The sequence below is a fragment of the Terrapene carolina genome, unplaced genomic scaffold (assembly GCF_002925995.2).
Source record: "Terrapene carolina triunguis isolate 2854851 unplaced genomic scaffold, T_m_triunguis-2.0 Scaffold85, whole genome shotgun sequence".
Taxonomy (NCBI): domain Eukaryota; kingdom Metazoa; phylum Chordata; order Testudines; family Emydidae; genus Terrapene; species Terrapene triunguis.
In genome coordinates this window covers 52725820-52737824 of record NW_020664436.1, presented here as the reverse complement: position 1 = coordinate 52737824, position 12005 = coordinate 52725820, and the positions used below count along the sequence as shown (strand labels likewise).

The window sequence follows — 12005 nt, the reverse complement described above, 5'->3', positions numbered from 1 at the left end:
AAAAAGATGGAGATTAAGTTGAATAATGGCAGCTCACTGAATGTTCCAGAAACCATTATGAGAACTGCTTTGATGATTTGTAGTTCAGTATTTCCTGGACTTTTTCGGTTATTGTCTTTCAGGATTTTGGCTCAGAGTTTCAAAGATGACTAAATAAAATTAGAGGAATTGGGCCTCCCAACACTGTAGGTTGCTTTGAAAACCTCACCCTTTCATTGGGCAGAAATAATCTGTGTCAGTAACATTTCCCAGAGTTTTTATTTCTTATCATGTTCTCAGTATTTCTTCTCATTTCTTACCACTTTAATACATAACTAAAAGGAAAGGGTCTCCTCCTGGGGGCTATGTTTAAGGTTGTGAGCTATGTTCACATACAGTGTTATCTAAAAGTGCTGGTCATTCCTGGTACAAGTCTGTGGTAGATGTCTTAGAACCAAAGATATTAAGAGTTAAAACTAGTTTCATTGCCTTCCTGAACCGGCAGTAGGACATAAATCAAGGGATTGCAGGCTGAATTAAAGTAAGCAAACCAGATAAGAACTGGTGGGGTAATGAAATCTAGAAGACAGTCTAGCATGGTGTCTATAGTAAAGGGCAGCCAGCACAGGAGGTAGATTCCTACAGCTGTACCAAGTGTTTTAGCTGCCTTTCTTTCCCTCTTTGACGCTCCTAAGTGTAGCCCAGATCCAGCACTCTTGTTCATGCTGCTTATCTGTCTAGCTTGTCTGCCACAATAAATATTTTCACATACAAAGTTATCATTATGAGGCAGGGGAAGAAGAAGAGAATTTGTTGAACAGCAGCTGACAGCTACCAACACAGGGCATGTCTTGTAAGAAATGGCCCAAGCCTTCCTCAGTTGCATTGGTATAGAGCAAGAAAAAAGTATAAACCATGGGGACCCCCCACCCTATCACTATATAAACACAAGCCACTCTTATAGTAAACTTAGTGGGGTAGAGCAAAGGATCACAGCATAGTGATGATCAATGAAAATAAAACACAGATGAAATATGGAGGTCAAACAAAAGACAGTGTCCAGAAAGGTATGCAGCCTACAAAAGTCATCTCCAAAATACCAGCAGCACCATTAACCCAAGGAGGAGATCTGCAAGGACCAGGGAGAGTAGTAAGAAGTTGGTGGGGGTATGTAGGGTTTTGAAGTGGGAGACTCCAATCACCACCATCAGGTTCCCCAGTACTGTGAGCAGCATGCCCATGGCACAGGCCATGTAGATGGCCAGCTGGACGCCAAAGGGGTGAAGCGTTCTGGAGCAGGAACCATTCACTTTATAGCACAATGGAGAGGACACCACTTCATTAGCGCCGGGCTTCTGGACAGAGCTCATTTCTTCCTTACCAGCTGGCAACACCTCCTCCAGCTCTTCCACACTCCCAATAACAGGGGTATGACACTCTCCACCTCATATTCACCAATATAATATGATTATGATATAATTTTGTGGCATCTTGTACTAAGTACGCCTTGTAAGGTATCACTCTAAAAGTCTTGATCCATTGAACATTAAGAGCCTGTTGGATTGTATGTTTTATCATTGTATGTGAAGTTATAAAGTTTTGCTCTGTATTTGTTACTGAAAGATGTTGTGAAGTTTAAAACACCCTCAGCTAGCCTTTCAGGTACAACAATGAAGAAGCTAGACAGTGCTAATGGTCCATCAGGAAAGACAAGGGACCATGAAAAAGGTTTGTCTCACCTGGGAGCATTTCAGCCAGCCTATGAGTAATGGCTGTTATGACTCAGCCTGGTATGCAAGGGCATGTGACCAGACCACATGACACTAAACTCCATTTTGGTACTTGTATTTTTCCACAAACTGCCTGGGAACTTAGCTTAAAACAAAGGGTTCCCACCATATAGAGAGACTATATAACATGGGGAGTGACATCATGATTTGTCTTCACTCTCCCCACAACTTAACACCCGAAAGAACCTCTGAAAGACAAAGGACTTGGAATGGGGGAGAGGAACCCAGGCTACACAGCAATTGCAGCCTGTGCCTTAAGACTCTGCAAGCCTGCTTGTATCATCCGTCAGGTTGAGATATTGCTAATTCAAACCACAGTTGCCAACTTTCACGTGGTAAATAAGCACCCCACTTTCACAATAAGCCAAAAATCAAGCTAATCCCATTTCAAAACAAGCCAATCACTAAGAACCCCAACACTCTATGTGACTAGATCCCCCTGGTGTGCAGTCTGGGACTGTGGTGGGCCTGCTGTGCACCCCTGACTCTCTCCCCACTTTGCCCTGCTTACCCTGCTTTGCCCCTGCTTGCCGGGAGCCGATCGAAAAAAAGAAGCAACAAGCTACAAGCCAAAAACTAGCCAACAAGCAACTCACAAGCCAATTAAGCCAAAAACAAGACCAATATCTGTTTTTTTCCCCACAGGTTTGGCATGTCTGATTCAAATCCTATCTATCTAGTATATTATGCTTAGTTTCAGGTTTTGTTTTTTTGGTAGGTAATCTGCTTTGATCTGTTTGCTACCACTTATAATCACTTAAAATCTATCTTTCTGTAGTTAAAAAAATGTTTTATCTTAACCAGTGTGTATTTAAGTGAAGTGTCTGGGGAAATCTCAACTTGGGAAACACAGGCTTCTTGCATATCTTCCCCACACTGAGGAGAGCGAATTAATTAATGAGCTTGCATCATACAGATCCCTGTGCAGTGCTCCACTTAGGACTAAATCAAGAATTGCCTCTCCTCTTGTGGGTTCCAGGACTAGCTGCTCCAAGAAGCAGTCATTTAAGGTGTCAAGAAACTTTATCTCTCTGCAGCCCGTCCTGAGGTGACATGTACCCAGTCAATATGGGGATAGTTGAAATCTCCCATTATTATTGAGTTTTTAATTTTTATAGCCTCTCTAATCTCCCTGAGCATTTCACAGTCACTATCACCATCCTGGTCAGGTGGTCGGTAATATATCCCTTCTGCTATATTCTTATTATTCGAATATGGAATTACTATCCATAGAGATTCCATGGTACAGTTTGGTTCATTTAAGATTTTTACTTCATTTGATTCTACACTTTCTTTCACATATAGTGCCACTCCCCCACCAGCACGACCTGTTCTGTCCTTCAGATATATTTTGTACCCTGGTATTACTGTGTCCCATTGATTATCCTCATTCCACCAAGTTTCTGTGATGCCTATTATATCAATATCCTCATTTAATACAAGGCACTCTAGTTCACCCATCTTATTATTTAGACTTCTAGCATTGGCATATAAGCACTTTTGTCACTTTTTAGCTGTCTCCCATTACATGATGTAATTGAATGAGACGTTTTTTCATTTGACTGTTTCTCATCAGATGCTACCTGTATATTATCTTCCATCCTCTCCTCCTTACTAGGACACAGAGAATCTCCATTAGTAGATCCTCCCCTAAGGGATGTCTCTGTCTGAACCACATGCTCCTCCACACCTGTCAGCTTTACAGAATAGTTTTGAACTGAGACAAGCCTACTGTAACTGCTACTGGCTCAGCTAAGAGAGGATCCCATACTCACATAATAGAGCAGCTGCTTTTGAACTATTCATGTTTGATTCCCAACTACAGTAATGTGCACGATACATAAACAGTGAGTCCAGTCACCAGAAAGGGGAACCCAGTCTCTGGTTAAGACTCCTCTAGTGTCTATCCACCCTCTAACAGACATAACAAATACCATCCCAGATATATGCTGGTGGGCAAATATGTAGACGTATAGTAATATAAGGAAGGCCCTACTTGAATCGTGGGATAATTGTGAAATAATCGTGGCTGAGTCACAGACAAGACATGGAAAATCTTGAAAAAGTAACAATGGACCTTTATTAATTGCGGAAATTTAGAAAAGCCAGAGAAGACCTATTTGTGTAAGAAAATTTTTCCAGAACAATATAAACACTAAAGTATATTATGCCTGCTAATTTTTTTTTTTTGATAACCAGACATTTTGTGGCAACTACTAATGCAAGGGGCTGACTGTGGGAGTCCCGGCCACCAGCCACCAGGGGCTGAGAGCAGGAGTCCCAGCTGTTAGCTGCCCAGGGCTCCTGCTGTCATTCCCCGGTGTCTGGCAAAATTGCAGGGGAAGCCTAATATTTTGGGATCTGCAATTTCTGCAATATCACAAATTAAGTAAGGCCTTAAATATAAGATATTTTATCAGTTATTTTATTTATTCACATATTTTAAACTCTATCTTATCATTGTTCTTTCATAAGCAGTACAAAATTAGTACGGAAAATACGAACTAGCAGTAGCCCTTCACCACAAGAGGTCTTCTTGGTCCCTCTGGCAGGAGCCAGCATAAACAGGTGGAGTTTGGATCGGACTGTAAAAGAGAACAAACTTAGGCACCACCATCTGCCCTCCCTCAGAAATGCCCCACTCCATAAGACCAATGGTCCAGTTAGCCCAGAATTCGGTCTTCCAACAGTGGTCAATTCCAGGAGCTTCAGAGGGAATGAACAGAACAGGCAATATCAAGTGATCCATCCCCTGTGATCCAATCCCAGCTTCTGGCAAACAGGCTAGGGACACTCAGAGCATAATGTTGCATCCCAGCCCATCCTGGCTAATAGCCATTGATGGACCTATCCCCCCAGGAACATATCTAGTTCTTTTTTGAACCCAGTCATACTTTCACAACATCCCTCGGCATCCTCCAAACTCCCACATGTTAATCAGGACTGCTAAGGTTCTCAGCTGACCTCAGCTACTTTGGTAATGCATGGAGACAGGTGATTTCTCAAGTGCAGCAGCTACAACCCAAAACGAACACTGACTCAATGAACATTCAGAACACTTTCCGGCTAGAGACTTAATAACTCGTTGACTTGTGTATATGAGACTGGCCTGGGTAGATTGTATGTAGATAAAGACCAGTTATTCAGCCAGAGAAAATATTTTGGGCTGAGTTGTGTTACCCTTATTCATGCTGAGAATTAGAGAAATATACTCTCAGTTGGAGTAAGGCTGGCGTTATCGGGCCCACAACAATGGGGAGTCCATTTTCAAACAGGGGTAAGTAGATAAATTAATACTTAAATGCTGCACTTGGAGTCTCAAACTGGTACTTGCACAGAAATGACATTGTAGGGTAGTTGTCAAAAGGATCACTATATATACAGGAACAAAGCTGGATAGAATGTAGTGTATAGTTTGCCAGACTGTTCTCTCACTTCCTATTATCCAGACAGCTCACTAAGATAGCATGCTAATCCTTAAACAATACCGATAGAGACACGCTACAAATGAGTTACTCCAAAAGCATGTGCAGATTCTTGTAAATATTGTCAATATATAGGGCACTATGTGAACTGTTCTAAAAGATCTCCGGAAACAGCATAGGCATCTATTTCTATTCATAAAAGCCCTACCTGATTAATTAAGTATATACGGGAAATAAAGTAAGAGTAGAGGATTCTGGTCTGAAGATTGTACCAGTCACAATAATTTTAAATGCTTTGCGAAACCAAGAATAAAATAAACCATAAATGATTGGATTACAAGTAGAATTGAAGTATCCCAGCCAGAGGAAGGCATTGTACAAGTTTTCAGGTGTTGAGAAGTTAATAAAAGGATCAGCTATCGTAAGAATAAAGAAAGGCAACCAACAAAAAACAAATACCCCCATTACTATACTTAAAGTCTTAGTTGCTTTGTTCTCTTTTTTTGTGGAGATTTTGTTTTTCATTTCAGAGACACATTTTATTGCAATGGGGATTTTAGCAATTTGTCTAGCATGTTTTCTTGCCACAGTAAATATGTGGACATAGATCCCCACCATCACTGTGCCTGGGAAAAAGAAGGCTATAAGAGAAGCCAGCACTCCCCAAAGCTTGTTAAATATCAGTGCACAGAAACCACAGCAGTCAATGGAAACAACATATACTTCAATGCCATCAGTATTCAACTCTGAAAAAACTAGGCTAAAGGCAAATAAGAATGGCACAGACCAGCTAATTAATAAAAATAATACTATCACAGGGATAGTTATTTTGGTGACATAATGCAATGGGTCACAAACTGCATAGTAACGGTCAACAGAGATAAAACATAGATGGAAAATAGAGGTGGTACAGAGCATTATATCACAGCAAGTATGGAGTTTGCAGAAGAGGTCTCCAAAATACCAGCATGACTCAATAGACCTGATCATACTGTAGGGCATAACCATGAAACTAAGCAAAAAGTCAGTAGTTGCCATGGAGCAGATCAGGAAGTTGGTTGGAGAGTGAAGCTGTTTGAAATGAGCGATGGAAATGATCACAAGCATATTCCCACCCATTGTGAGCACTATTGCTCCCATCATGAAGCTGTACATTGCCCAAAGACTGATTGTAGACCTTACATTTCTAGGACATGAATTGTTAACAAAGTCAAAGCAATACTGCACATTCTGTAGAGTCCAGAGGTTAGATGAATTCATGATTTGGGATCAACGACAGTAACTTTTTCAAAAGTATTACAATGCAGCCAGTCCTGGGGGAAAAGAAAATATAAACAAAGTGACATGAACAGTAGCAACATCTGCAGACCTGTGTTTCAGATTAGTTGATTAACACCTAAAATTAAAAATAATGGGCCTAATTCTACTTTCGGTTGCAATAACATAAATTCAGAACAATCCCCATTTACTTCAGAGGAGTTACTCCAGATGTACACCAGTATAAGAGACAGCAGAATTTGGCCCAATGATAAAAAAAGAAAAAAGGGCTGAATCCTTTCCTAAATACTTTTGAATCTTAAGGTGCTCAAAAATTCTAAGTAATATTGGATATTTTTGCTATGGAGTTTACATTCAACACTTTAAGCACCTTGATAAGAGGTTTGCACAATGAAAGCCTCAAACATATGACACCCCCTTGTATTGCAAACACAGGCGGATTCTGGTTTTGTGGGGCCCTGGGCCAGAGCAAGTGGGGGCCCCCCTCCACGCCTTCCGCCTGCAGTCCCGCCCCTCGCCCCCCCCCACACTTCTGCCATGGAAATGGGGTTGTGGCGTGGGGAGGCTTGCCCTGTTCTGCCTGCCTGGCTCTCCTGTCGGGGAGCAGGGTCGAGGTGCAGAGGCTTCCCCTGCTCCCCAGCAGGAGCTCCGGGCGGGCACTCAGAGCAGGGCAAGCCTCCAACCCACCATCCCCGCGCCCTGGCAGGAGCACTAGGGAGGCAGAGCGGGTCAGGGTGCGAGGGCTCTCATTTTTCCAGAGCCCCCACAATTGGCCGGAACCCCAGGGCATGGGCCTCATTGGCCCAGTGACTAATCCACCACTGATTGCACAGTTCTATGCATCATCTCAGAGATCTTTGTTCCTTTAGGTACTGCCCATACTTCCAGGAGAGACATTACAGCACCAGGAAACCCAAAATGGTTGATGCTATAAAGATTTTAACATGCAACACTTTGTGAAGCTGGCCAGACCTCAAGGTAAAAGAGTGACACAAACTCACTGACACCATCCTCGTTTTAGCATGCTTGCCAGTAGGCCACTGAGTGTATACCTGCAGACATGTTTCTGATTGTAATATTAATCCACTGAGGTGCATACCCTCAACACATACTTGGCTAGGATTAAGAGAAATATAATAGCATCATGCTGAGGAGTCTTGAGGTTTGCTGAACAATCTGTGCCTCAAAGCATTGAAAGATTTGAAAAACAGGTAAAACAACACCAGTTTAGTGAACTGTATTAATCCTTTATTATGGATAATTGTTATTTAATACTTCTGGGGTTTTTTTTATTTAAACCAGTATTTATTATCACAAATATATATGTGTAAGAAAAAAAAAAGATGTCACATTACAGTCTGCACACTCTCTACATGCCAATCCTTATGCCAGCAAACTGGTGCACAGTTCTTGGTGTACAATAGAATGAAAGTGATGGAGTTTGGCCTGAGAAGGTACATCCCATATGCTAGTGTGTGCATGCATACGCACATATACATAAATGTAAACACATGCTACATATATGTTATTAGAGTTTGGGAGTTTAATTAACATTATTTCACAGTAGTAAACTAAGGAATCGTGTTCCCCCAGTAATGCCAAGAAGAGTTTCTAGCAACAGCATAAACCACAATACTCAAGTTTTGGGTGTTTCTCATGCTACAAGGTCACCAAATTTAATTAGATTCTTAGATTCTGTGCATGTCAGGGACTCGTTCTTCAATAGAATACAGATTTTGATCAAATCAACTACCCCCTCTGCAAGCCCCATTTCTTCCTCCTTTCAATTCTATAGGTCCATATCCCTTCTCCTGTGTTATCTATCCCCTTTATTTGTCCCTCACCTATTCCTGCTTTTCTTTTCTTTCTCCCAGCATGTCAGGGTCATATAAGGCTATTTCTGTACCACAGAGTACATGAAAGCTTTCTGGCATACTTTTCTAAAATCCATTTGAAACTCCATTGTATGATAAGAATATGAATATTTACAATTATAAACATATTGCAGGTTTACAACAGGTATGCAGGCTGATATCAAAATATAGAGCCATTATAGTAGGGTTCTTTATTTTATATAAACAATCCTCTAATATGAATGCACCCAAAAGCCAATTATGCTGTGTGTATGCTTAACATTTTGTGATCGTTCACCTCTCTACCTCTTACATCAAAGATATAGAAAGTATCAGGTCTATTGTAATCCAAGTCCTTACCCCATTAAAGTCATCGAGAGTTTTAACACTGACTTTGATGGAATCAATATTAGATTTTATGTCTAATAAGGTTTATTCCTACAAGCATTTAAGCATGTGTATAACTTTACTCCTATGAGTAGCACCAGTGTTTACTGGGTTTACCCACAAGTGAATAAGAGTGCTTTCAGGAAAGGATTTTTGTATATTATCTTGCCTTAGTACTTTAAAAGGATATATGACATTAACATGCATAAGAAATAGCACAGTGTGTGTGCTCAGTAATAGACTGCAATCTCATGAAAAACAAAATTTCTAGCCCAGCTCTGCAGTCCTCACATTGGTAATTATCAGCTCATTAATACAATTTACAGATGTTCTGTCTGTCACTGGCATAGCATAAGTTGCTGAAGATGATCCAGCTGTTCTTCTCTAGTCAGTTTCTAAATGATCTTGCCAGACATTTTCAGATTCAATCGACTTCCTTATTTTACATAGTGGTTCAAATTATTTTTATGATACGGAGACAAATATGTCCTCTGAAAGAATCATTAGAAAATTCTTTGTCATACAGTCATTCCACTATTGAGACTGGAAAATCAAATAAATTGCAGTTCTTCTAGTACTTTACAAAATGCAGTTGGTTACATCAGTACATTGGAGTAAAAATGTTTTACCTGATCTCTCTCCATACTTCATCTCTTCATTGAAAACATTTTTGGCTGGGATTTTTGCTTTTGTATCTAATCTTTGATTTGACTTTGAAAATTTTCTGACTCAAATCAATGAACAGTTTTAGAACTTACCAGCAAAGTGTGTATAAATCTTCTTTTTCTTAATAACTCACAAAGCTTGTTTGATTGCTTTTTTTCTCCATATGACTCCTTCTGGCAATGCTCAATGAAAATGCAGTTGAATTTTTTCCTCTTTTCTTATTAGATTAACTGGGTTGCTGCTAGTATATATACAGCAGAGAAGACCTGTAGCTGTCTCTGGTGAGTTCACTAGTCTCCTATCATCTCTTTCCTTTGGCAGATTTACTCTGTAACTCTTCATTCTGCTACTGCAACTGAAAAAAATTATGCACAAACATCCCAGTGAGGAGATTATTTGATTTGATTCACAGTCATACTGGAAAATGGGAGGAAGAACTTTGCCTCTACTTAAATATGTTAAATATAAAGCCATGGAAGGTTTTTTACATTATAAGATTTATGGGATGGGGCTGTCATTTACTCTGCTGAGTAGGGCTGGTTGAAAATGTTCTGTCAAAACTGTTTTTAGTTGGAAAACTGGGTTTTTGGCTAACCCCCCTCCTCCTTTTTTTTTTTTTTTTTTTGCAATAAGTGTCTGTTTTCAATGGAAATTTACAATTTCTCATCAAAAAACTAAATGGCTATGCTTGTTTGGATGTTCTTTAATTTTCTTCTAGCATGGATATGTAGCAGAAAGGCTAAGATATGTTCTGCCCATTTTTGCTTGCGTTATCTGTTATATTCTCCAGAAGGTAACAAAACACCAGTCCATAACAGCTCATACTGTGACACAGAGGATCATACAAACAGTACACACGTATTTACAGATAAAGATTCTATATCCTTGCCAGAAGAAGGCATTGTATAAATCTACAGGGATTTGTGAGTTGCAACATCTCTCAGCTATAATATATCAGAATAAGGAAGGCTAACAAATAGAATACTTGCGTGAACAAAAATCACTGGATCTGCAGACAGCACCAGTCACTGCTTAGACAGGCAGAGCAGGAGTTAGACACTAACAAAAGGCCAGATAGACTCACTCAAGGTGGAAGGGAATGAGGGAAATGTCTTAATATCACTTTTGGTCCATTAAGATCAACAAGGTCTATGTCTTGATGTATAGGCTGACATGTAATTGAAAAGCCATTTTCCATGGTATTCAGTGATATGGAAAATGGAGCAGCTCTGCAGTGTTTATATGCAGGAGAGAATAACACACCTGATTTAATTAAAAGTGCGTATTTTTCCCCCAACAGCAAAGATACTTCTATGCTACCATTCCACAAAAGCTATGTTCATCAGAAGCAGTGCATTGTTAAGATCTCCTGTGTCTCATATAGGACAAAGGCTGGCTGAGAAGAAACACTTCTACAGCCAAAAAAGAGTACTTCGCAATTTCTCCAATGTCAAAGTACTACCCTATCGAGAAGGTTCATAGCTAGAATTGAGGATTTGCAATCCAGAAGCAATGTTGTTATTGGAGTACATGCAATGTACTGACTGGGCCAACTAATGAGGAATTGTGCGGTATGTTGATGGCACACTCTGATCAATATTTAAAATAACTTAGGTACCTAAAGTTAGCTCCTGAATCCATACTTAGGCACCTAAAAAGGTACTATGAGTTTATGCAGGGTTTAAATATGGATTTTGGAACTGAACTTTAGGCCTCAGTGTGGCTACTGAATTAGTAAGAGGAAGCTATAAAACCATTTTGAAATAGAGTGTGTGTGTGTGTGTGTGAGAGAGAGAGAATTCCCGAATCTGTTAAATCATTATATTAAACCAGAGTAATTCTGGCAGCGACTATAGTGAAGCCATTTAACATACAAACATCAGAAACATTTGTAGTTTGTTGCCTCCAAATCCTGATATTATCTAATGTATTGTTGCCCTTTGACTGAGAGTGGTGAATTTTCAGGCCTTGCAGCAGGTCATTTTCCATTAGTGGAGAGAAATTAACATCACAGAGTCAGATATCTTAAGTGCAATTTGTTTATTTACATGATGCATATACCCTTATCTATACTATTTACATACATGCCCTTTCAGTCTTATTTCACCACCTGCACCCACAACCATTCCCAGCTCTGCCATGCTTAGACCTCACCAGGAACAGCTGCCTTTGTCACTTTGCTACAGATTTCCAGCCATCCCAGCTGCCAGGGAACCTTCCCTCTCCTGGCTGCTCTATTTGGTCAGGAGCCAGAAAAGCAGTAGCAGATTCACCCAGAGCTGTTTCATCACAGTGCCCTCTGCTGACTTCTTACTGCTCAGGAGATTTTCCATACTATTTATCTAGGTAATTTTAGCACATGGGATCTGAGTGCCTCCCTTAAAGGGTTTCAGAGGCCATTGTTCATGACTGAAAATGTAGATGATGGCTTTTTTTGCTGCCATTTGTCCTCTCCAGATGCCAAATCTCTCTTTCCCTGAGCTCCATTCCCTGCTTTGGTGTCTGGCCCGATGCCCACTGAATTCACTGCACATCTTTCCATTGATTTAAAGGGCACTGGATCAGGCCCTTGGTTTCCATACCTGCTCATGGGAGGTGGGACTTGTTCACACTCCAACCTAAGAATC

The 12005-nt window shown here is 40.4% G+C and overlaps 1 protein-coding gene and 1 pseudogene across 1 annotated transcript; both read right to left on the bottom strand.

Moving 5' to 3' along the window:
• Positions 1–396: 396 nt before the first annotated feature.
• On the bottom strand, positions 397–1349 carry LOC112121084 (annotated as a pseudogene).
• A 4061-nt stretch (positions 1350–5410) lies between these two features.
• Positions 5411–6457, bottom strand: LOC113406237 (trace amine-associated receptor 4-like). Its single transcript, XM_026649713.1, has one exon. It carries the CDS (start codon positions 6452–6454, stop codon positions 5411–5413), a length of 1044 nt encoding a protein of 347 aa, XP_026505498.1. The 5' UTR covers positions 6455–6457.
• Between the last annotated feature and the right edge of the window lie 5548 nt (positions 6458–12005).